Source organism: Lissotriton helveticus, chromosome 7 (assembly GCF_964261635.1).
Source record: "Lissotriton helveticus chromosome 7, aLisHel1.1, whole genome shotgun sequence".
Taxonomy (NCBI): domain Eukaryota; kingdom Metazoa; phylum Chordata; class Amphibia; order Caudata; family Salamandridae; genus Lissotriton; species Lissotriton helveticus.
Window position 1 is genome coordinate 1,926,445,894 of NC_136068.1, and position 26,094 is coordinate 1,926,471,987.

The 26,094-nt window shown below is 43.6% G+C and overlaps 1 protein-coding gene across 2 annotated transcripts in view; it reads right to left on the bottom strand.

Annotated features, from left to right (window-relative positions):
* LOC144767882 (sulfotransferase 6B1-like) overlaps positions 1 to 26,094 on the bottom strand; it is a 118,949-nt gene that overhangs the window by 25,556 nt on the left and 67,299 nt on the right. For both annotated transcript variants that reach the window (XM_078651235.1, XM_078651236.1), the window contains one exon: positions 7,402 to 7,496. In XM_078651235.1, the coding sequence (XP_078507361.1) occupies positions 7,402 to 7,496 (95 nt within the window). The remainder of the gene's footprint in view (positions 1 to 7,401; positions 7,497 to 26,094) is intronic.

Here is a 26,094-nt window from a genome sequence, read left to right on the forward strand (position 1 = left end):
GGATAATCTTGTTCCCTTATTAAACAATTGATTAGAAACTTTAAAAGCATAAGCTGAATCTCGACTTTTCTTTGAACCATGGCGTCGCCAACACTTTCTGGATCTGCTCCTGTACGGATAAAACGATATATTCTATCTAGATATTCTTTCATATTGGGCAGGGTGTCCAAATATTCGGTCACCCGTCTTACACGTAATGAATATATGACCATATTACCATCGCCTGAAACTGGATCATAACGACATTTGGTAAGTGCTCGCTTGATATCTGTAAGTGTCTGAATTTTTGGCGAACGCTCGTTCATGTAGCTCAAGTATCGTCATACGTCTGTGTTGAGGCGGGGTTCCAGGAGGACTTCCCCCCGTTGCTCCTAAACTGGAATCGTCGGTGTGTACTGTACGTGCTGGTAGAGTGACTGATGTAGCGGGTACATGTACTGTAGGCTGGACCGGGGGTGCCGTAACAGATGCTGCAACGGGTGCCCCGGTGGCTGGAGGAACAGGAATTACATTATTTACGGGAGCTGGCGGAACAGGATTTGCATATTCTGGGACTGTATCGTCCAAATAGGACGAGAGAAAAATATCAGCTGCAGTCGGTTTGTGACGTAGCTTAATCGGAACCAAGGGCGGCGGAAAATTACATGGTGCTTCCGGGGTTGCTTTTGACAAGCCCTCGGCAAGAAGAGGATACATACCTTTAATAAGAGCATTTCTCTGTCTGTCTGACTGTTCTGCTTTAACTCGTTCACCTACTTCGATTAATTCCCTTTCTTGGGCTCTTTCTGAGGATTCCCTACTTAATTCTGTTTTTCTGATTTCTTTTTCTGTTCTTTTATGAGATTCTTTGCGCCATAACTCGATGGCATCTTTCTGGGACTGTCTGGATTTCTTTTTCCATAATGCTTCTTCTACTCGCATGATGCACTCGGCATCCCACGTACCTGATACGGGCCATCTATATTTCTCTTCTAATTCCTTGGTGTAGTCCACCCATAAGTCTAGATATAATATGGCACTTAAGCCATGCTTATGATACATAAAATGACCTGGACTGTCCCTAGGCGGGACAGGAACTGCTTCCTCTAATAACCCTTTTCTGGTTTTTAACTGACGTAACTTGGAGAATATAGGCATTGTCTAGGCTGGAATCTAAACACAATACAATACACGATAAACACAATAATGACTGGAAAAACAAATCACTCATACCACGACATTGAAAACAAATTAAACGACATTTAAAATAACAGTTCGGACAGAATATTACCTGGTATACTGAGAACAGAACACATGAATTTCTCGAGAACGAAACTTACTAGAATTACTAGATGCACTGCTAAAACAGTACGAAACTTACCGGTCCCATAAAGAGACACGTCAGGACCCGCATCCACCTAGGTGAACACTTCGTATTGGATCTGTGTACCCAAACCCACGGACCAGAGACAAATTAATTGACCCTGTCTAGATACTACCCCAGCAACGGTACTCACCGGGCAGCAAGAACGGAAGGCCTCGGACTGGACTGGACTGCTACGACGACGGACTACAAAACTTCGGACTTCGGACTTCAGTTACAGGTGGGCCTCCGGATACCTCGGACCCTGGACTCTCGGCTTGGGCTCTGGTCGGGACTCGCCGCGTTCCTCACCGCCTCGTCTGGATGCTGGACCGCAACCTCCGTCTCCTCCGTGGGCCTGAGGGATACTTGAAGCAGAAATATCTGCCGGTGCGCAGTAGAGTTCCGTCACGGCTGCAGAGGGTCAGGGGGCCTGCGTGGCTTCGCCGGCGCGTGGGGAAAGGGCAAGTCCCTATTCGGGCGCCATTATGTGGTAAATAAATAATTAATTACCGGTACTACTTTTGAATACAGTGAATAAAACAGATAGCTCAATAAATAAGAGACAGGATTCGAGGTATCTTGAGTCTACAGGCTTTAATCAGGCATAAGGGACAGGAACAGGACAGCCTGCAATAGCACGGGATGGCAGCTGCCGGGGAAAATGGGAATCGGGAATTGGGTAACTTTCAGTAACAGTGTTCAGTATATATATTAAAACAGTTGCATTACATTCAATACAGTAGGCGTAGCAGTAGGCGTGACTCGTAGCAGTCACGAAAGATAAGGACTAAATGATGTAACAAGAAGGCGTGTACAGGGCGTATACATAGACATGTGATGTAAACGTAACAGAAGTGTCATAAACGGGGCGGAAACATGGAGGGGGCTACCTGAGCAGCTGGGACCTTTAACCTAGTGGTGCGCGCAAACGGGCAATGACGTGTTACCAGGAGAACTGGGGGCTATGACTTCTGCACTAGAAGAGGAGACTAAAGTCTGGAGTGTCAGAGCGACATGTACCTAAGGCATATCTGGTATCTGGTGTTTGGAGTACATGCTGATAGAATCCAAAAGTTATCAGGGCAGAGGCTACTAGACACTAAAACTGGTGCATGCATAATTCTACATGTATTGCGTGTGCTAGGAATATTCGATGAATATTAATACAGTATTTCTCTTGCATGGAGACATAAAGGCTAGACCATGACGGAAACTATTGATGCGATTCAGTAGCTTAGGAACGCAGAGAAGGAGGGCTGGACTGATAACTAGAAGCATGACATACTCTTGGCAGACTGGGAGGCAGAGCCAGGCCGGGCCGGGCACTGCGAGGCAGGAAGTAAGCGAAGGGTCAGGGATGCAGGTGGGGGCTGTATCGCTCCTCGGAGAGGGTTCAGGAGACAGGAGCTTGAATCAGATGTCCGGGCCCTTTTGAGGCCTAGAAACGGGGACAATTCAATGAATTAACGTGCACACTGTAAAATGTGGCAACATAGGTTTACATAGGCCTAATACTCGTTGCTTTCACGAGAACTGGAAACTGGCATACTAGAGTTGGACACAACTATTTTTGTGTCTTTAATCGATCACAGGGGGATACATGCATATCGATCATGCACATATAGCATAAGATGGGGAACACGTAGGCACATATAACATGGCAAAATTTACTTTTCCACAGTGGTGCCGTGACTGCGAATGTATAAGACACAGGTGTCTCTTTAGTCGTGGTGCCATGACTGCGAATGTAGAAGACACGGGTGTCTCGTTAGTCGTGGTGCCATGCCTGCGAATGTATAACACACAGGTATCCCGTTAGTCGTGGTGCTGTTACTGTGAATGTATAACACACAGGTGTCTCGTTAGTCGTGGTGCCGTGACTGCTAATGTATAACACACAGGTATCCCGTTAGTCGTGGTGCTGTTACTGTGAATATATAACAAAACAGGTGGCCCATTAGTCATGGTCCTGTGACTGCGAATGTATAAGACACAGGTGTCTCGTTAGTCGTGGTGCTGGGACTGCGAATGTATAACTCACAGGCGTCTCGTTAGTCGTGGTGCCGTGACTGCAAATGTATAAGACACAGGTGTCTCTTTAGTCGTGGTGCCATGACTGCGAATGTATAAGACACAGATGTCTCGTTAGTCGTGGTGCTGTGACTGCGAATGTATAACACACAGGTATCCCGTTAGTCGTGGTGCTGTGACTGCGAATGTATAACACACAGGCGTCTCGTTAGTCGTGGTGCCGTGACTGCGAATGTATAAGACACAGGTGTCTCTTTAGTCGTGGTGCCATGACTGCGAATGTAGAAGACACGGGTGTCTCGTTAGTCGTGGTGCCGTGCCTGCGAATGTATAACACACAGGTATCCCGTTAGTCGTGGTGCTGTTACTGTGAATGTATAACACACAGGTGTCTCGTTAGTCGTGGTGCCGTGACTGCTAATGTATAACACACAGGTATCCCGTTAGTCGTGGTGCTGTTACTGTGAATATATAACACACAGGTGGCCCATTAGTCATGGTGCTGTGACTGCGAATGTATAAGACACAGGTGTCTCGTTAGTCGTGGTGCTGTGACTGCGAATGTATAACTCACAGGCGTCTCGTTAGTCGTGGTGCCGTGACTGCAAATGTATAAGACACAGGTGTCTCTTTAGTCGTGGTGCCATGACTGCGAATGTATAAGACACAGATGTCTCGTTAGTCGTGGTGCTGTGACTGCGAATGTATAACACACAGGTATCCCGTTAGTCGTGGTGCTGTGACTGCGAATGTATAACACACAGGTATCCCGTTAGTCGTGGTGCCGTGACTGCTAATGTATAACACACAGGTGTCTCGTTAGTCCTGGCGCTGTGACTGCTAATGTATAAGACACAGGGGTCCTGTTAGTCCCATTGCCCACAGAAGTGATACTTTTCTTATTATATTCTCTTTGGTGTATGTGTTTACATTTGAATTTTCTAAAATACGTTTTTTTCCCATAGGTCGGGTTAATGTCTAGGTTAGCCAAGACAAATAGCTTTTAGCAGTCCTGGGCTATTAGACAGAGTTTTATCAAGATCCAGTGCAGTCTATCTCCCCTCACAGAATACCGCTTTTACTTCTAAGGAAGTAGAGGATTTAATTTAAAAAATGGATTAATACACAAAATGACTTAGATTATTCAGGCTTCTTAAGCAACCTTTTGACTTTAAAAAAAAGCAAAACATAAAATTAAGACCAGTGATAAATCTACCCCAGTTCAACCATTTTGTCGTTTACAGGCATTTCAAAATGCAAAACATTCACCGAATGGGGGGTTTCATCATATTTAAAAGATGTCTGTCTTTCGGTACCATTCCTCCTTCTCATCGCACATTTCTTCAGTTTCAATAGGACAGCTCCGATTACCATTTCACAGCCCGATATTTTAGCCTATCCTTGGCTCCTTGGTGCTCCACCAAACGTTTGAAACTGGTAGTAGCCTACTTAAACTCACTTGGTACTTGGACGACTTCCATCTACTTTCGCAAAACAAAATGTCTTTATTTAATCAATTACAATTCAGAATCTCATTCCTAAAAAATTTGAGTTTTGTCATCAATCAGGAGAAATCTTCTCTCCTTCCTCTACACTCTAAAGAATTCCCAGGTTTCTTGGTGAATTCTCAATCCTCATCCCACAACCTCCAAGTTCCAAACGTGTTATCAGAAAAGCACTATCTTAATTATGTGCTGCCTCGCATATCTCTCTCCTCTGATAACAAGCTTGCATAGTGGATCTCCATGCCTCATTAATACAAGTGTTTTACCGGAATCTCTACACTACGGAGGTCTCCAAACTTAACCCTTCAACATTTGAGAAAAGGTTTGAGTCATTCAGTTCGAATCCCCTTCGATCAGGAAACAAAGGCAGAAGCTCATTGGTGCTTAGAACATCTTCAAGCATGGAATGGAAGGTCAAAGTTTAATTCTCCACCAAATCTACGATTAGAGTCAAATGAAAGTTTGTCAGGGTGGGGTGCAAGATTCGGCCAATTCTCGACTGGAGGTGACTGGTCTTAGAGGGATCTCACAGAGGACATAAATTATTTAGAACGGCTTCCAGGCTCCATTGTGATCCAATCATTCACAATAAATGAGTTTGCTGTTTCATCATTCTCAGCTGTCCATTATATCAACCACCTCAGGCACCCGGTCCAAACTATTAAACCGAGCAAAGCAATCCTGGGAGTTTTGTCTCCTCGGTCACACGTCTGTTACGGCAGAAAATATCTCGGGTCAAATGTACTCATGGGTAGATTAGTGTTCCCATCACTTCAGAGATTACAGCGATTGTTAGCTACAACTTCCAGTATTCTTTAGCATTCAGGAAATATTGGACCCCTCTCAAATAGATCTCTTGCCTCTCGACTGAACAATCAACTTCCCCATTTTTACAACTGGAGACCGGATCCGTTAGCCACGGACAACTTCATCCAAATGTGGAGCCAACCATGCCTATGATCTTCTGATGTCTGTCAAAAATCAAACGAGTTGTCTTCAGTGATCATAGTTACTCCATTCTATTTGTCTTAAATCTAGTATCCAGATGTTCTTCAAATATCTGTGGTTATCCCAATTCTTCCTCCCAATTGTCCGCATCTCCTCTCAAATCCACTTTGACTTGATCTCGTCTGTCAATCTTCCGCTGGAATGCAAGGTGTCGGCAATCAGCTAATTGGTCTTCTGTTTCTACTTTAAACACATTCTATTGTAACCCCATTTCTAATGCTGCTCTTAAGTTGTTAAGAAGCTTCAAAAAAGCATAACAGGAACCTCAGTTTCTTGAGATAAAACCAGGATTTTCCAAGAGCTATTGCTAAAGAGTCCTAATTTCATTAAACACAAGGAGATGAGTATTATCTAATTGCTTTGAGATGATTTGTTCTGATCCCTCCCTTCTTTACATAAGGTCTAGTTGCATGTTTTCTCCTGTTCCTAAATGTACACTCGTCCAACCAAACCACTGACTGCAAAGACCTCCTCTCTGGTGATGTTCATCTGAGTTTACTTTACTCTGTTCCTGCTCTTAGAAAAGTTGAATGAACTCTTTCATCAGCAAGAAAGGTAGTCAAGGACATGCTGGGAACTGTAATGATCTTTGCATAAGTAAACAGGACAGAGGTGCCCTCAACAGATTACATATCAAGGGTACACAGGGAACCGTAATGAACTTGAGAGATTGGAAAACAATAGCTGTACCCTCAACATATTACATATCAAGGGTACACAGGGAACTGTAATGAACTTGTATATTTGAACAGGACAGCAGTACCCTCAAAATATTACATGGCAAGGACATGATGAGAACCTTAATTAACTTATCATATGTAAACAGGACAGTGGCACCCTAAAGATGAGGGGCGGCTATTTCGTAATGGCGATGGAGCGTCGCCCCACTGGCTCAGAGCCAACAGGTGAACAATGAAAGGATTTACTATAATTGCTTTAGTTTTTATTTGCGGGCTCTGAGCCAATGTGTGCAGGGAGGGGCGGGGCCGGGGCCATGGGGGGAGGACTAGTTTACACACTTAGAAGTGCGCATGTGTGTCTGGGAGGACGTCTTAGACCGGACAAACTCACAATTGCACTTAGGTTTTTCCAACCGTGCTGTATTGAACAGCCGGGTTGGAGAAACAGCACAGACTCCCTGTCCTGAGCTGAGTGTCAAACCAGCTCGCTCAGGCGAAACACGCGCTGCTGCTGTACCAGCGTCTTCTGGGACCAGGAAGCAGCAAAACACTTAGGCACGAAGAGCGATGGAGCCGTAAACTTCAGGTAAATGTTTTTTTTCTTAATTGTTAACCCCACACCCTGCTCCACCTCACCTCCTCCACCCGGCTCACCACCTCTTCATTGTGTCAGCCGCCACTGCTCTTCAAGACCAGTAGAGCAGAGATGGAGATGGGCTGAGTTACTGCCTTTGGGCCATTGTGTCACTTGAGTCTCAAACAACTATGTATATATTCCAAGTGGATGCTAAACCTCACAACGTTATGGAAACCACCAGCAAACACTTCTTACCGCTTTCATGTCTTCAAACATTATGACCATCACATTTTCATCGTCTATATGTTCATTCCAGGCAACGGCATGTTCAAACCATGAACCGTAGATCACTGAAACAGAAAGGCATGTAGGTGAAGAAGTGTAACCACAAACAGCAACTACACTACATTTTAGCACTTTTATACCCAACAGATGAACAGATCAACAATCTACTTTTCAGAATTATCACCCATAGTGTCCCTACTCTGTCCACTACATTCTGCACAAAGGGCCAAAGCTTTTTTGCGGTCACAAAGACTCAGATTTGCACAATCGGAGCCCTTGCTACTCCAAAATAGCCTTTGGGTATGTTCAGAACCCTAATGGTGATTCAGTCGCTACATACTAAATCGCAAAACCGGTTTGCCACTACATACTTAATTGCAAATTGAAAAAGGCATGTGTAGGGTGTACCTTCCAATTTGTGATTTCTAATGGTATGGGCCAATGGTCACAAATCATTGAAAAGTTTCCCGACACCCCAAAGGAGGTAGTAAGCCACTCGCAAACAGGAAGGGGGATCTTAGGGACCCATTCCTCTTTATCAATGTTGTGAAAAAGATTTTTTTCAGGAGAAGGCAGTGGTCTCTGGGACCTCTGCTTTCTGGAAAAAAACAGTTTGTGAAACTTTTCTTTTTTAAACCCAGGTAAACAGACTGTGTTTACGACCTACCTCGTGCGTAGCAGTGAAGAAGGTCAAATTCCACCCCCAACAAATTAGGAATTTTATGAACCATGTTCGTAATTTTGTGAACCATGTTTTAATATATATGTTTGTTTGCAAAAATTAAATGTATTTGGATAAAGTCGGTGTAGAAATTGCGACCACTTTTGCTGAATGCTATGTACGGACATAAGTCACAAAGTCCTGAATATTGAAGCTAATAAATTTTTTATCTAGGGGTCAATAGAAATTGGAAATGTGCAGCCTGCAATAAAGTGGTGTTCTACATTAGAGAAGCAAACCTACCTAAATTAAACAAGCATTCACAAGGCCATCAGTTCTGGAGTCTGGCACTGAAGGGAACTACCTTGTGTGTGGATGTGCTCAGTGTGAAAATGAATAGTGGAGCATAAAAGTCGCATTAGGAACCAGAACACTAACTCCTCGCTAGCTAGACATTGAGTAGAAGCGAAACACACTATTCCCCAATTAAGATACACTGTTCTAGAACGTATTCAACAAATCTCAGGAATGGATTCTCACACTCTCCTAGCTAGGAGCGAAACACATTGGATAAAGACTCTAGGGACTGTTATTCCAGGGGGTCTAAATGACCATTACGAATTACTATGCTTTCTATAAATGTAGAGCTTTATAACGCAGATTGTACGGGAGTACACTGGGATTCTCTTCACACTGTTTGAATTTTTTGCACATATTATTTTGGGTTCTGTTATATTATGTTTTTTTTAAAAAAGTCTTTAAGTATTTGGGAGATTCATTTACTTTCCTTATATTCTTGGTAGCACTAAGATACACCTCTTTATTTAGTTGTATGATGTTTCACGCGGGTAGTAATATTTTTAGTTGACCCTTTTAATTTATTTTTTCAATCTTGTATACCCTCCTAACCTTGATCTGACTAGATCTGCCAATATGTCCCCACTCGTCTCTTCCGTTTTCAAGCTTTCCCGGTGCTTGGTTTCAGTCCGTTTTTTATTTTTGTTCCCATTCTTTAAACTTGGGCGAGTTCCGCACCACATGATCTGATGGGCGGACTCGCGTCGGACATCGAAGTTAGTGTGGTGGCGTTTTCCAGTTGTGGGTACGTTCACGGACTTTTGTCTGATTTTTACGATTTAAAAGCTGGTCGCATGGATTTTTAGGATTGTATCACTTGTTTAACCCCTTCTATGCTGATGACGAGCTCAGCTCGTCATCAGCGTTACCTGCCGTGTGCTGATGACGAGCTGAGCTCGTCAAGAATCGCGGTAATTTGAAAATTGCCGCATACAGCGGGAAAAACGGCTGCACGCATGCGGTTAATTTCAGGTCTCTTTTTGAGCTTACGGAGCCATTTCTAATACAACACCATTGGCGGTAAGCTTATCTTCCAGTTCATACGGAAGTACGTCTACGCTGTTTGAGTTTTTTACCCCTTAAACATTCCCCTCAATTTGCTTCACTGGGATTTTGGACATACTCTGCCAGTTTTCCAGACAGTGGCAAGAGATATCGTGTAAACTACGCTTCATGCGCACCAGCTCTCCAGTAAGCATATTGTAGTTGGTTGCTTTTGGTGTTAGTGTGTTTGCTTTCTCACATGTGGGAATGGAACCCTCTCACCCCATTCACCTTTTGAATGTATGGGATTTACACCATTTTCTTCGGATTTGCACTACACTTGCAAGGCGTAGTGATTTGCACGTTTCCTTGGCACAGAAATGAGCATGCTTTTTTGCACGGTGTTTATTTCTTTGCACATGAAGACTTTCTCTCAGTGGCACTCCCCAGCTATAATTTTTCTATTTTTCGTGTATCATGTAATCCTTGAAAGAGTTGGATACAGATTTCTATGTTGCTGTTTTGTGGATCCCGTAGAGACTTCACTACAGGACGCTGTTATTCCAGATTGCTTCTTTACCATCTTCAATTTATATATACCCTGACGAAGGGTTCTATTTGAACCCGAAATGCATTGGGACTTTGGATATCAACTTTAATTGTTTAAAGATAATATGTTTTTTATGTGTACAATTCAAGTGGTCATAATATGTTATCTGATCATGTGGTTATTGAACATTTTCAGTTAAATGTAGAAACCCTTGTATGAATGCTACACAAATGTGGAAAATGTACTCATGTGTATCATGCGTTCTTCCATGAGCATATAAAGCATTGAAAATAAATGTTGTCTGCTTATACAGTAAATTTATAGGACTGAATTGTGTTTACATTTGAAAAGGCCTACGGCCCATTTGTTGTGCCTCTAGTAGCCCAGGGTTTTCCTTGGACTCATATTTATACAGTTGGTACCGATTAGGGAGCAGGGCACGCACCCTTACAACTAGAGAGCATGCTAAACTTCCCGAAGGAGTAGAAATATTGAACAAACTTGTTTGAATTTAGGTGTGCAGATCCACCTTCTATATTCATTGTGAAAAGGCAGCATGCCATAACTGGCAGTGAAGTCAGCCAATGGCGTAAGTGGGTTGAAGCATTTCTCCTTGATGCATGCTTGAGGGTGTTGGAGAAAAATGTGAATGACACAATCACAGAAAATGGATGAAGTGCGGCTGAAAACCCCTATATGTAACTATGACAGAGACATACTTTTAGTAAAATCAAACAGTCTTGGCTAGCACGGAACTAAAAAAGCCAATCATTCTGCCATTGGCTGTCTGCCTCGAGCCTTTGAAAAACAAAAAGAGAAAGAGAGAGACGGACAGAGAAAGCAAGAGAGAGAGAAAGAGAGAGAGATAGAGAAAGAGAGATGGAAAGAGAGAGAGGGAAAAAGAGAGATACAAAGAGAGAGAGGGCGAGAAAGAAAGAGACGCAGAAAAGAAAGAAGAAAGTAAAAAGAGAAATGAGGGAGGATATAAGGAAAATAGATAGAAGTAGGGAGGAAAGAAAGAAGGAAGGAAAGAAAGAAAAATGAAGGAATGCTAGAAATAAGGAAAGGAAGAAAAGGAAAGGAAAAAGGAAAGAAAGAAGAAATGAAGGAAAGAAAGCAAGGAAGAAGGAAAGAAAGATGGAAAGAAAGAAGGAAGGAAAGCAAGAAAGGTAGAACAAAAGAAATAAAGAAAAGGGAAAGAAATGGAAATAAAGAAATAAAGAAACAAACACACCAAAGAAGGAAGGAAGGAATGAACAGAATTAGGAAAAGTGTTACAAGTGCTGCAAATTAAACACAATAAAGGCTGATGTTCTCCCTGGGCAAGGTGTATTAAAGAACCACTGGTGAAATTAAGTCCAGAATAAACGTCTTTCGAAGAATTGTCCGCTTATGAATTCACGTGTATTATATTGAAGTATTGGTTTGTGTCCGGCACGCATAGTAAAAAGAGAATTAATACAGAACAGTTTCAAATGGACACAATCTGTTATGCTGTGAAATACCAGGAATCGGTTAAACAACGGGCACAAAATGAATTTACAACAGCATTGGCAAGAGACAGGAACTGATAAAGATTGAATGCAACCTGTGCTGACATCTGGTATAAAGCATCCTGCTCAGGCTCTAAACACAAAGGCATCATTAGAGTAATTATAAAGTCAAAACAAATACACAAATACTGCAGGGAACTGGCTTGTGTGTGGATGAATGAGACAACAGACCAATGGATGAAGAGTGCTGGCTGAAAGCCCGTTGGAGTAAGTATATTAAAAGTATATTTTCAACAAAATCAAAAGGTCTTGGCTAACATCAGACCTAAAAATAACATTATTTGCATAGGGTACATTTGCTTCATCCTTTTATTTTATGCATTCCCTCCTGTATGCATAAGGTTTTATCTTAACCTCTTCGACGCTGATGACGAGCTCAGCTCGTTATGAGGTACGCCTGTCGTATGCTGATGACGAGCTGAGCTCGTCATGTAACGCGGGTTTTTAAAAAACGCAACGCACAGCGGGAAAACCGCTAGCGCGCATGCAGTTAAGAAACTTCTAATAACCAATTTCTACTCTTTTCATAATCTGAGTGTGTGCCTCAGGAGTGACCCAGAATCTTTTTTCAGATAAAGACCGCTTGCCCACATTATCATATTTACATTGTTGTGCAGGTAAGGCCTGCCACCTAGTATGTTTTGCATATTTTATGAATGCTTCAGAGCTGTGCGCGCCACAATGCCTGCGACCCGGTGGCAACCCTCTGGATTGAAGTCACAACTGCAGCTAAGTGTTGGTGGTGGCTGGTCAGATATGATATTTATTTATTTCAGGGGTTTGATGAAGCGCCTAGATGTCAGAACACATCCACTTCTGACCACTATGAAAGGTCAGAGGGACTGCGACTGGGGATGGGAGGCACAAAGAGTAGAGGGGGCACAGGGAAGCAGCTCACCTGTCTGTCGCGATAGATTGAAGACGGGGGATAAACCAGTTTTAACCGGAGGGGCTTCTGTGATCCGGTGGGAACCCTCTGAAGCAAAGCCTACAACTGCTTTCAAAAGTTGATCCTGGATGTTAAAATATGATATAACACATGTGACCCCCAGCTACCAGCCATCAGCCAGCCGAACATTTAATGAATGCTGATCAAGAGCATTTGCCAAAATCATTTGACAACTGTCCCAGGGAAAAACATCACCACCAAAGAGCTCTAGTGCCTCAAAGCCACTAAAAGAGCACTGGTGGGCATTAATATTAATGAGCTGGACCTATCAACAAACACTGTTACAACCACCGGCTGCACATCTACAGGGCAACCATTCGAAAAGGAAATATTGGTATTATTCCTCCGGCCTCCCCTTTGTATCATGCCAAGCTTGGGAGGCTTCAGAATCATTTCAGAATTGAAGAACCCGAGGGCCTGGGTAGATGAAGCATCTCTCTGGTAGATATGTCCTGGCGCCTTTGTCCATCACTTCCTTCGAGCTGAGAAGCCATCTGGCAACTAACAGACCCACCCAGGCCTGCACCATCCCACACCTGAAACAGGCACCCTAAAGCCCCTCTCTTCTGGTCTACACAACCCTAGTAAGACCTAAGATCACACTTCAGAAGATATGGATCGAAGGTGACCCCCGCTCCTTGAAACTTTCAAGGAAATCCTAGGCATGAAACCCATCGCAGAAGCTGCAGCGATGAAAGCCAAGCACAACCTCACTCCTGCTATGATGTAAAGTAACATAAAAACAGCACTTGTTAGAGCTCTTAGTAAAAAGCCGGGTTTTAGGGCAACATTACGATGTCAGCCGGAAAGCATTCCGATCGACTCCTTGTTGGAAGTGGTTCTGAACGACTCGGGTTTGTGGAGTCTGACAGACCGATTATGATGTTTCCGAACACAGTTCGGTCAGACTCCCATTGACATCAATGGGAGCCTGTTTTCCGACCAATAACACAGGCTCCCATTGAAAAAAGGGGTGGTTGCGGAAAATCTTGCACCCTGTAGCGGGCACAACATGGTGCCTGCCACACTGTGTATGGTTGTAAAGAGAGGTTCCTTGGGTACACCCATGAGCCCCACCCGATATATGGCGTACTTACCGTATGATAATTGAGGAGTGGAGAGGATAATTAATCATTGGCTGAGGGGTAATTGTAGAGTCTATGATGTAATTCTGTAATGTTGTCCTAGACTAGAAAGGCCAGGTGGCACTTAGAATGTGATGACATGCAATGTTCTGTGTGTGGTCAATACTGTTTGGACGGCATGAGGCGCACAGCTGTAACTGCTCTGCTGGGGACATCAACTAAGAATAAACACCACTGGACAAGTAACGGGAGTGGCATATTTACTACATTTACTGGCGACGATCTGTGTCTGCGCAGGGGGCAGACTGAACGATGTCCTCACCAGTGGTCTAAAAGTATTCTCTGTGAGGTGTCTACAAGAGAAGTAAGATTACGTTTCTTCAAAAGGAAGAGAAAAACAGAAAAGTATATCTAAAGTTGTTTCTGTTGTGGGATTTATAATTCTATTGAGGGTCGAACTGTGCTTCCTCGTTTATTTACTTCATCGATTGTTACCCTGACGATTACTGTTGGCCAAGAGCACCTTTCTGGGAGGCGCGTGCTGTCTGGTTTACTAGCCGCGTATTTATCATTATCTACGCGTGCCGTTTCCCAGCCCCACCAGCAACTACCTCCGCTGTGAGGGAGAAATGTGTCGGGCAAGGTAAATGAGCGCCGGTGTCAAGAAACGTGTCAGGCACGTTATTCGCTGCCAGCATCACCGGGTGCGCTGTTGATGCTGGTGGTTGGGAGGTGTTATGTTGGCTTACATCTCTCTTATGTGGGGCTTATGTCACTGGGTTAGAATAGGAACACTGGTAATGTTCTAGGAATAAGAATGTACTGAATATTCCAGGTCAGTTGGGACCTGAAGCTGGTTGTGGATGAGGCGAATAAACTGTACTCCCAACTTACATTGACTTCATCATTTTATTCTTATGAAATATACTACATTTATTTGGCGACGATCCTACCTCAAGAAGCCTCAACACACAGCTATCCTCAACTCTTTCTGCCTCCCCAGCGGCTGCGCTTCAAAAGGAAGGAAGCGAAGTCTTCCCAGCGGCTGATGTCCTCGACTCCACATGAAGGAAGGAAACTCTGTAGAGCGGTGAGGAGTACGGCGGGAGGCTATTTAAATTAAGGAAGGGGTTTCAAGTGAAAATATATGGACATCGCAGCGCGTTAGGCAGAGAGCCGGTAAATGCACTCGCACTGCTCGCGAGTCATCAGTAAACAGCGCGCGTCATGGAAAGGAGCTCGCACTAAACAGCGCGTGTCATTGGAGGACGCTCGCGCCTAACAGCGCGTATCATTGGAAGACGCTCACGCATAACAGCGCGTGTCATTAGAGGCTTTGTGTACGTCACGTGGTGAAAACAAGGAGTTCCACTGCGTTCCAAGACTCGCTGCGCAGCAGAAATAAAGCGCATTCCATTGAGACTCAGAGAGCCCATTGTTTGGGGTCACAAGTAAAAAAAAAAGGAATATAAGGAGAGTGAATATTCTAGAAAGGATCTTTGTAAACAAAACCAAAGGAGAATTGAGCTCATAATATGAAATAATTCTTTCTGAAGCTAAAGTTTTCAAAAAAAAAAAAACAAAAAAAAAAAAAAGAAAGGTTGACACAGTGTGAATATTATAAAAAAAAAAAAAAAAAAAGAAGAAGACTAAAATAACAAAGATAATAAACATGCAGAACGTGACCCAGCCAGCATTTTTTTTGATAAGCCCAGGAGAACCAAGTGTGAAATGGCAGAAATGGAAGAAAATTTTCGCAAATTATGCGAGAGTTTGCGGCACGAACTTAAGTGCAGAGAGAAAACATTCTTTATTATTACACTGTTTGGGAGGAGAAGGACAAGATGTATTGGAACATTTACCAGAGCTCACAGCGGCAGAACAAAGGAACCTAAATGAGTATGATATAGCCATAGAACAGTTAGATCGACATTATCTCCCAAGATTGAGCACAATAATGGAGAGATATCATTTTGGGCTAAGAGGACAGAAGAGAGATGAGTCTGTCGAAGACTATGTATCTGCTCTAAGAAAACTGGCTTCTTCGTGTAAATTTGGACAAACATTAGAGGAAAGAATAAGAGATCAATTTGTTTTAAAATGTGCTCATGATAGCATTCGAAAAGAGTTATGGCTAAAAGATGAACCACCCTTAGAGGAAGTACTAGTAATAGCGAAACAAGTGGAACACATGACTAAATGTGTAGATGAACTGAAAAGTGAAAAAGAGAAGATGGTGGAACCTGAGAAGAAATCTGAGCCCAAAGTAGAGGAAGTTGTTTATCAAGTTCAAAAAGAGAGAAAGGAAGACAATGAAAGAAATGATACGGGGATAAATAGATTTAATCCGAGCTTTAATATGTCAAACAGATTTGTTTGTTTCAGATGTGGCAACCCCGGTCATTTAGCAAATTCTTCAAATTGTCCTGCACTGAAATCTATTTGCAATGAGTGTGGGAGGAGGGGTCACTTTTCGAAATGTTGTAAGACAAAAGGTAATAAAAGAGACAATATGTACAAAAAGTGGACACAACCACAAGTAAAGACAGTTACGTTTCAGATTAGTAGTGGGTTATTAGAACATCCCACACACCTGGTTAAGGTAGATGACGCCATGATAGAATTTAAATTTGATTCATGTTCTCAAATCACCATGATAGATGAAGGGTTGTTACACAAAACTTTTGGGAAAAATGTAAAATTGTTTAAGAGTGATATATTACCCTTAGGATATGGCAGTAAACCTATTAAGATTTTAGGTTATTTTATGGCCAGCATGGAATTGGGATGCAGAATTATTCCAGGCAAAATTTATGTTACTAATTTTGGGGATGCTCTAATTAGTTGGAGGGATCAACGTGATTTAGGAGTTACACTTGATCCGAATGCCACACCTCAGGTGAGAATTCATGAGGTAGAAAACCTGTCTGATATGTTTGCAGAAAAGTTTCCCTCTGTGTTTAAAGATAAGTTAGGATGTTTGATTGGATATAAACACTGTATTAAGCTTAAGAAAAATGCAATTCCCACAGTGGCAAAAGTTAGAAGGATACCACTTGCAGAACAAGTAAAGGTACAAGAAGAAATAGAGAAATTGATTACAAATAAAGTAATAGAACCCGTAGAGGCCACAGAATGGTTAGCTCCAATTGTAGTAGCGAAAAAGCCAACTGGAGAGATTCGTTTATGCATTGATCTAAGAGCATTAAACAAAGAGGTTGTGGTAGACAGATTTCCGTTACCCAACATAGATGAAATAGTAGGTACATTAGAGGGAGCAAAGTACTTTACCACATTAGATCTTGCATCTGCCTACCACCAGGTTGAGCTAGATAGTTCTTGTCAAGACCTGACTGCTTTTGTCACTCCAATGGGTACGTTTAAATTCCGAAGAATGCCCTTTGGTTTGATATCGGCTGCTTCGGTGTTTCAGCGTATCATGACACATATACTGAAAGGTCTTCAAGGGGTAAAATGTTACCAGGACGATCTTCTAATATATGGGTCAGACTTACAAGAACACAATGAACGTGTGTGTCATGTTTTGAGAAGATTGACTGATTCTGGTTTGACTCTTAAAAGGGAAAAGTGTAAATTTGGCTTAGAGGAAGTAAACTACCTGGGTCATTGTATCAAGAGCCAAGGGGTGTTTCCAAAATCTGATCTAGTTGCTTCCATTGGTAAAGTTGCTGAACCTGTTAATAGGGAAGAGTTGTTATCCTTTCTTGGGATGGTAGAATTTTATGGGAAATTTATCATACATTTTGCGGACAAGACAAAGAACATGAGGAGGCTCACTGGGAAAAGTGTCACTTTTGTCTGGTCAGAAGACTGTAAAAAGGAATTCGAGAGTATAAAAGAGGAATTGAAGAAAGCTCCGTGTCTACAAGCATTTGTTCCTGGCTTACCAACTTTTATATTCACTGATGCAAGTGATAAAGGCTTAGGAGCAGTGTTAGTGCAAAATAAACATGACCATGACTCTTTAATTGCATGTGCATCCAGGTGTCTTCGTGGTCCTGAATTAAACTACTCGGTAATTGAAAAAGAGTCATTAGCGATATATTGGGCTCTAAAAAAGTTCAAAAATTTAGTTTGGGGAACTAAGTTTGTTGTCAAATCCGATCATAAACCATTAAAGGAAGTTTTTTGTAAGAAGGGGTTGGATTCTATCTCCTCTCGGATTAGAAGATGGATCATATCCCTACAGGAATTTGACTTTGAGGTACAATATTTACCTGGCGTATCTAACAAGGCAGCTGATTGTTTTTCTAGATTAGTAAAAAGTGATGATATAGGGTGTGAAGATGATTATGTTGATGAAGATGATTATCTCAATGTTTGTGAGGTTACAGGGGGTGTAGTAGGTAAAGAAGAGTGGAAAGAAGAATTGTCAAAAGATGAGGAGTTAGTTAAGATAATGTCGTTATTAAAAGACAACAAAAGTCTGGACAAACCTTGGTCCTTAGTTTCTCAGGAGTTATCAATTTCTGATGACATGCTAACTCGTGGGTTGAGGCTTGTACCTCCTTTCTCTTTAAGGAAAAAGTTATTGGCACATGCACATGCTGGACATTTGGGAATAGTAAAGACCAAAGAGATGGTTCGTACCCAGTTTTGGTGGCCAGGAATGGACTTAGAAATAGAACGCATGGTTAGAGAATGTGTTGAATGCTGTGCAAGTGACAAGATCCTAAAAGTCAGGCAAATGCCGATGGTGTGTAGAGAGTTACCCAATCACCCTTGGGATGAAATAGCCATTGATATCTTAGGGCCTCTTCCTGGAGTTGCTGACACTCCCTATCTGATAGTTTTAATTGATTTATATTCACGATGGATTGAGGTTTGTGCTGTTAGTGAGATTACTTCAACCTCTGTCATCAAGTTTTTATCTGAAATATTTGTGAGGGAGAGTTTCCCGAATAGCTTATTATCAGATAACGGTCCACAATTCTGTTCTAGTTTCTTTGAGGATTATCTTAAAAAATGTGGAATAGTACACAAAAAAGCATCTTTATATCACCCTGAAACGAATGGTGCTGTTGAGAGGGTCAATCGCACATTGAAAGAAAGCATACAACTTGCAAGAGCTAGTGGTTTAAGTTGGAAAGATACATTAAGGGAAAGAATAGATGCGTATCGTTGCTCTCCTCACTCAACCACTGGAAAATCTCCCTTTGAGTTATTCAGAGGTAGAGTTCCAAACACGATGTGGTGTCCGGGTTGGATGAACTTAAAGAAAGGGTTTGTGGACAATCATGTTGGTGCTTGGAGAGAGAGAGAATTGGAAAAACAGGCTTGTAGGAAAACATATTTTGACAAAGTTAAGTGTGTTAAATTTCAGGAGATAAAGGTAGGTGACCTTATAAGAATAAAGGCACCTGTAGGGAGAAGGCCTTGGTCAAAATATACCAATGTTAGGCCTGTCATTAAAGTTTTTGGGAATGCCATCAAGACACAAGACGGGAGGATTTGGAATAAGAGTCGTGTGGTAGTTGTTAAATCAAAAAACATTACTCAGTCTGACTCTGATATCAAATCTAATCTCTTTAGTATAAGAAATCCTTCTCGCCCAAGTGTTGACTCTTCTCTCAACACTCGTGTGAGGAGTCAAAGGTTACGCAGTGCTCCAATGTACATGAAGGATTATGTATAAATAATGTTCAATTCTTCTTCTAAGTTACTAACTTTCTTATATCTCTTCTAGGTTCATTATTTATGTTATTGCTTATTGTAAAGAAGGGAGATGTGTTATGTTGGCTTACATCTCTCTTATGTGGGGCTTATGTCACTGGGTTAGAATAGGAACACTGGTAATGTTCTAGGAATAAGAATGTACTGAATATTCCAGGTCAGTTGGGACCTGAAGCTGGTTGTGGATGAGGCGAATAAACTGTACTCCCAACTTACATTGACTTCATCATTTTATTCTTATGAAATATACTACAGGAGGCATGTAGGGCACAGTAATCGAGTGTAGGTGCACGTTTGAATACATGTCCGGGTCTTGCAGATCACGACCTGCAGGATTGCCAAGAGCTGAGCCGACTTCGAGTGCAGGGAGGAGGAGGCCGCACCGCACCGCTCTGCTCTCTCCTTTTGCTTTCGCTCAGCTTTGCCCTGCTTAGCCCCCGCAGGGACTGGGGACCCTTGTACTCTCCCGGGGTGTCCGGGGCATCTGAGACCCTTGCGGCTGGTGGAGGGCGAAGGGCTTAGGGGGCTCGGCGGAGCTCACTGCGAGAGAGCGGGAGAGTGAGAGCGAGGCAGCTCTGTGCGCAGCTCTGTGCGCAGCTCTCTGTGCGCAGCTCTGTGCGCAGCTCTCTGTGTGCAGCTCTGTGCGCAGCTCTCTGTGTGCAGCTCTCTGCGCAGCTCTCTGCGCAGCTCTCTGTGTGCAGCTCTGTGCGCAGCTCTCTATGCGCAGCTCTGTGTGCAGCTCTGTGTGCGCAGCTCTGTGCGCAGCTCTCTGTGTGCAGCTCTGTGCGCAGCTCTGTGCGCAGCTCTCTGTGCGCAGCTCTCTGCGCAGCTCTCTGTGTGCAGCTCTCTGTGTGCAGCTCTCTGTGTGCAGCTCTGTGCGCAGCTCTGTGTGCAGCTCTCTATGCGCAGCTCCATACACAGCTCCGTGCACAGCTCTCTGTGCGCAGCTCTCTGTCCGCAGCTCCGTGCACAGCTCTCTGTGTGCATCTCTCTGTGCTCAGCTCTGTGCGCAGCTCTGTGCGCAGCTCTCTGTGCACAGCTCCGTGCACTGCTCCGTGCGCAGCTCTGTGCGCAGCTCTGTGTGCAGCTCTTTGTGCAGCTCTGTGCGCAGTGAGCAGCTGCAGGAGAGGAGCAAGCGGAGGTCAGGCGGAGGCCAGGACTAGCGAGATTGGCAACATCGGCAGCCATGGGTGGTTGGCAGTGCAGGGGTCCGGGCACGTCCAGTGCGCTGCGGTGAGTTGGCAGAGCGGGAGTGGGCTGGTGCTACAGCCGCCAGCTGGCTCAATTCCCTGCCCCCCGTGGCACCTCGACCCTCCTCCTTCTCCTGCTCCTCAACGGAGTCATCGCCCCTGGCCATCACAGCTTTGCCACAGTATCTGCCACTCTCCACTACCCCCAAGCACCCGCTTCCTTGTGGACTGAGGGGATGTGAGGGGGGATTAAAGCTCACCGCCGGACACTAGAACAAACCAGTCCAGACCACAGGTATTGGAGCGCAAAGCACTGGGTGGGTAGCGAAGCACGGGGGCCACAGAGCTCTGTTACAACACTAGTACCTGCACCAGCACCATCTCCAGCACCAGACTTTCCCACCTGGGTGGTTTCTTTAGCGCGCTCAGCGCCTTCATTTCACCGCCTCGCTTGGGTCATTAGGCTTGGACCACTAGGCCTGCATCAGGTGGCGTTAACAAACAAATAAAACACTAAAACCAAATAGTTAGAAAAGAGTAAAAGACTGTACAGAGCTACGATCCATGGCTCCGCTTTGTGGTAGCCCCTACAGCAAATACGGGGAAAGAAGGAAAGAAGTAGAAACGAAGGAGGCAAAGGGGGCAAGGAGCACGCTCTACCACCATTAGCAAGTGGCGGCAGAGTGGGTGCCCATCGGTCCCATAAAAACAGCCTAACTAGGCTGGGCACAGCTCCCGGGGGCCGTCTGTGATCCCTGCTCGCTCCCCCCCCCCCCATTCCTTTCCCTGCGACTGTACAACACAAAGTCTTGTAACATCATTAGAAAAGGCCACCTTTGCCATTGAAGCCATTCTAGCAAACAGCCTCTAGAAGGTCAGGACGTCAGAAGTACCAAACATATAAGGGCATCTCAAGGCTATCCTATGGCTATCAAAATCACTCAAAATACTAAGGAGATCTCAGGAGACGTAAAGTGCCTTAAGGAGTATAAAAGAAATGAGATCAAGGAAACAGAGGCGGTCAGTTACATCTATACTCAGCAAGAGGAGAAGGAAGAGCAAAGGCCTCAGCAAGATCACCAGCAATGAGAAACAGGCTATGAGCAGCTGCCGGAGAAGGCACCCCATTGCAGTCTGGTAGCGCTAGACGACAAACAAACGCAGAACCCTGCAAAGGGTAGTGGCGGCTTTCAGCCCGTGATCTACTCAAAATTCTCATCCCTAAAAGACGCAGTGCCAGCCTGAACTCTCAATAATGAAAGTTTGAGTGATCTCCCTTCTCCCCTCTGCCCAGAGTCTGCAACTTATTCAAAACAACAGCAAATTGGGAAAAAAGACGACAAAGAGGGCGAGGGCGAGGGTAAGAAAGGTGAAAGAGCAGCCCCGAGCCTGGAGGTCACCCAAGATGAAGGGCCAGATTTAAATACACCTAGGGCAGCCTCACTCAACAAAGTCCCTACCACTTGAACCCTTAGCCACAGTAGCAACAGGAAGAGAAGATTTAAACTCCAAGCACCTGCAAAATCTTAGGAGAATACCAACATCTAGCGGATTGAAGCAGGGCTGCGTGCTGGCCCCCACGCTTTTTAACCTGTTTATGGCAATCCATTCTACAGAATTAAACAACAGCACTTCTCATGCGCCCAGGCTAAGGGGGCATCAACTATCTAACTTACTGTATGCTGACGACGTCGTCCTAATAAGCCAAACTCCAATTGGGATTCAGCTCTTGCTAAATATAAATGCCACTCATGCTGCATGTAATGGTTCAACCATCAACCTAGATAAGTCAAAAAAAAAAAAAAACACTGGAACCTGGCAGATGCACCCATGGAAGTTGTGTCAGAATACAAATACCTTGGGGTGGTAGTCTATGAGAAAGGTACTTTCAAGCCACAAAAAGAAGCCCTAAAACAGAGAGGAAATTCCATAGCGGTAGCTCTAAAATCTCTGACACATAAAACTGCCAGGTCAAGCTTTTACCGCTTACTACAAGTACAACAAGCAAAGGTAATTCCAGCGAATGCCTCAGGGGAAAAGATGAAGAGACTTTGGAACAAACTGTGCTAAGAGCAGCAAGAATAATCTTTAGCCTACCAAATTAAGTCTCATCCGCGCAAATTAGGCTGGAGCTCCGCCTACAGTCACAAAAAGTAGCTCGCAACGCTGCTCATGTGAAATGCTGGTTTACGATTAGAAGTTCCGATAAGTGATCTCTGAATTTCCACCTATGGAAAGAGATAAACCTAAGCAGAGCTTGCACCCCAAAGGATTTTTGACCGCATTCATAAACCGCCTAGGCCTGAAGGAACACTGGGCAACTATGGGAACGCAGAACAGCTTTAAGTCTTTGGTAAATAAGACAGTAAAAAAGCTATCAGTACTTGAAGACAAAGAAAGGCTCAGGAGATGGTCCCACGGTTGGTGCGTGCTGCAGAGCTATACAACGCCTGGCCCTCAAGACTACCTGCGTGCGGGCTTCAGCAGGAGGCTAAAAGAGAAATACCTCTAATTTCGATTGGGAATTCTTCCTGTCCTCCCGCATCTACCACCATGGAAACGAATCTCAGAAACAACTCAGTGCCGCCTCTGCGGGGAACCCTGATGGGGAAGCAGAAGAGAGCATCACGCATCTAGTGGAGTGGAGAAGTGTGGCTCACTGGTTAGAGGAGGCAGACCCAGACGCTGAGATCAGACCCGGGACCAGGGGTCAATTCCCGACGCGGCAGGGTCTTGAGCCCAAAATGTCCACGGACTCGGTAATTCTCGCTTCGGTGCCTACTCGAATCACAGGTTCACACTCTGCAACTCTGGGCAATAGCTTGCTTAATCTCCACTACGGCCCCCCCGCGGCGGGATGCCTGGCTTTCACCTTGGGGATACCCAGTAAGGGGCTATCTCACAGGGAAAAACCAGGACGGGTTCCCAATGCAAAGCGCTTTGAGACCTGGCGGTGATATTGCGCTATATAAAAACCCATCCATCCATCCATCACTATGCATTTGTCACGGTCTGGACCTGGAACAACGCTTGTTCCTGAAATCTATCTTTAACACCAAGAAGATAGGACCCTGCAGGCGATCAGTGACGGCTTGCTTTGGTGGAGGAGGCATACAGCTGGCATGCTGGTTAGTACAATTTATGGTGGGATGGGATTATTCTGTATGATGGAGAAAATGAAGAGATCTGGCGCACCATAAAACAGCACTAAATTAGGGACTTACCTTGCCTAGTGCCGAGATTGGCCTCTTCTTTTTTACACCGGGGAAACGCCTGACACAATAAAGCTTTCCTTCATCGCCTTGAAAACTATGGGCTTTGGAAAGGCCAAGGTCAAGAAGTACCAGTAGTATCTACATCATAAAAATGTAAACAATCCTGATAAATGCAACTATTAATTCTGTGTCTTTTAAATATAAATGCAATTCTTAAATTCTTTTAATCTATGTTTTTATATCACAACTTTCGGACTAAGGATTGACTAAAGCACACATGTTGATATAGACTTTCTGTTGGAGGAAGGCTCATCCAATCTGAAAAGGAAAAACTGGGCAACGCCAATTCCTCCCATATCTCTTTCTATGCTTATTGTTTGCAAAAATGATGAACTTTTAGTGCACTATTTTATGAATTTGTTTTGACTTGAGCAATCTCCTTCTTGTAAAGGTTTTTATTAACTTGTACAATAAATATTTACTTACTTACTTACGTCCATGTTGAAACAGGCACATTAATCGAGTGCTGGTGCACATTAAAATTCGCACCCTTGTGAAACACCAATTCAAAAATAAAACGAAAAGAACAGAAAACTTTACTTACTGACATCTGTATACTCCTGTGCTCCTGATCGCACCTTTGTCCATCGTTGGATGCAGAAGGACTAATTAAAAAAAAACCACGGGAAGTGTGTATACAGGCCATGGAAAAAGAAATAGGACAATAGAAAGGAGTGAATCTGGCACAGACGAATAAGAAGGACTGAGCAAGAAATAGAAAAGAGGAGGAAATATGGAAAGACAAAAGAAGAGGAACATTGTTATATTAGCTTGTTATGTTGGCTTTTTGTGTAAGCTTGTTTTATTAATTTATTATTTTACCTCCTTACTTTAATTAGTTATTTTAGTTAATTGTTTAACATTTTGGTATAGGCATTGAAAATGGCTGCCCAAGCTATGGCGTCACTCCCAACCTTTCTTGCCACGCCTGGTAATCCACCCATTCCCTCGGAACAATGGAAACAACAACAGTTATTTACACATGTTGGCCATTGGTGGTGATAGATATGGCTCTATTAGACTGCAAGCTATTTTGTTACACCATTTGGGGGGGAAGGGAGAAATTATATGAACATCTTCCTGAGGTTTCTCTAGAGATGAGGAACCGTCAGCCTCATAATCTGTTTGAGATGTCTATCCATATGTTAGATGCACGTTTTGTTACTAAGAATAATGTGGTGATGGAACGCCACAAGTTCTTTTCAAGGGCACATTAACTGGAGGATGATATAGATACATATGTAGCAGCATTACGAGGGTTGTCCTTCACTTGTAAATTTGAGAACTTAGGTAATCGCTCATTAGGGATCAGATTGTAAGGTGTACTAATGACAAAAGAGTGAGAGAGAAGTTACTGAGGAAGGATCTCAGTCTGACAGAAGCCAATTTTGAGGGTGAATGTACTCCAATTTTGGAAGTATGTGGTCCACGTGGAAACATAGGAAAGAACACTACAGGAGAAGTAAAGAAGGACATGTCCAGTACCGGGGGAAAGAAAGAAGTTAAAACCAGAGAAATAAAGTGTTTTAGCTGGGAGCTCCTGGACATATTGCTAACATTTTGATGTGCAGGGCAAGGTCCAATCCATTGTGGGTAAAGGAAGTTGAAGAAGTGTTTGAAAGTGCTGACCATTCATGATGAGGAACAAATACCGCAAGATCCCGGTGACATTAAACCATGTATCTACTAGGAGGGTGGATGGTGTGGATAATGAAAGCATTGGGAAGTTGGAAACACCACATTGCATTATGTACCTTGATGACTTGCAAGTAAAAAAGCTGGTGGATTCCTAGGGTATGTACACTTTAGTGTCAAAAGAGACTTTGTCTAAGAGTTTACAAGAGGATTGGTCTGAACCTGACATAAAGGCTGTGGGATATGGAGGAAAAAGAATTTAAATTATTTCGGTGAGATGGATGCATATATCATTTGAAGGACCAGTGGTGCACGGTTGGGTGTATCTGACTGATTTTGGCTCTAAGCTATTGGGATGGCGCCATCAGAGATATTTAGGCATGGTTTTAAATCCTCATGCAGAAAATCTGGTCATATTATTAACTAAGGAAATGCAATGTGTAAGTCCGGTGGATGCATTTTGCGAATGGGTGGCAAACAAGTATCCTAGAGTATCCAATGCTGATTTGAGATTACTCAAAGGATTCTCTCACAAAATTATTCTTAGGAATGGAGCAGTCCCAGTAGTACATAAAGTGATGAATGTACCGCTTTTGATGAAGGAACCTTTGCTACTAAAATTAAAAAAGTTGTTAAGTCAAGGGATAATTGAGCCTATAGAATCATCGGAATGGCTAGACCACATTGTTGCTGCTCCCAAGGAGGGTGGAAAGATCAGATTATGCATAGA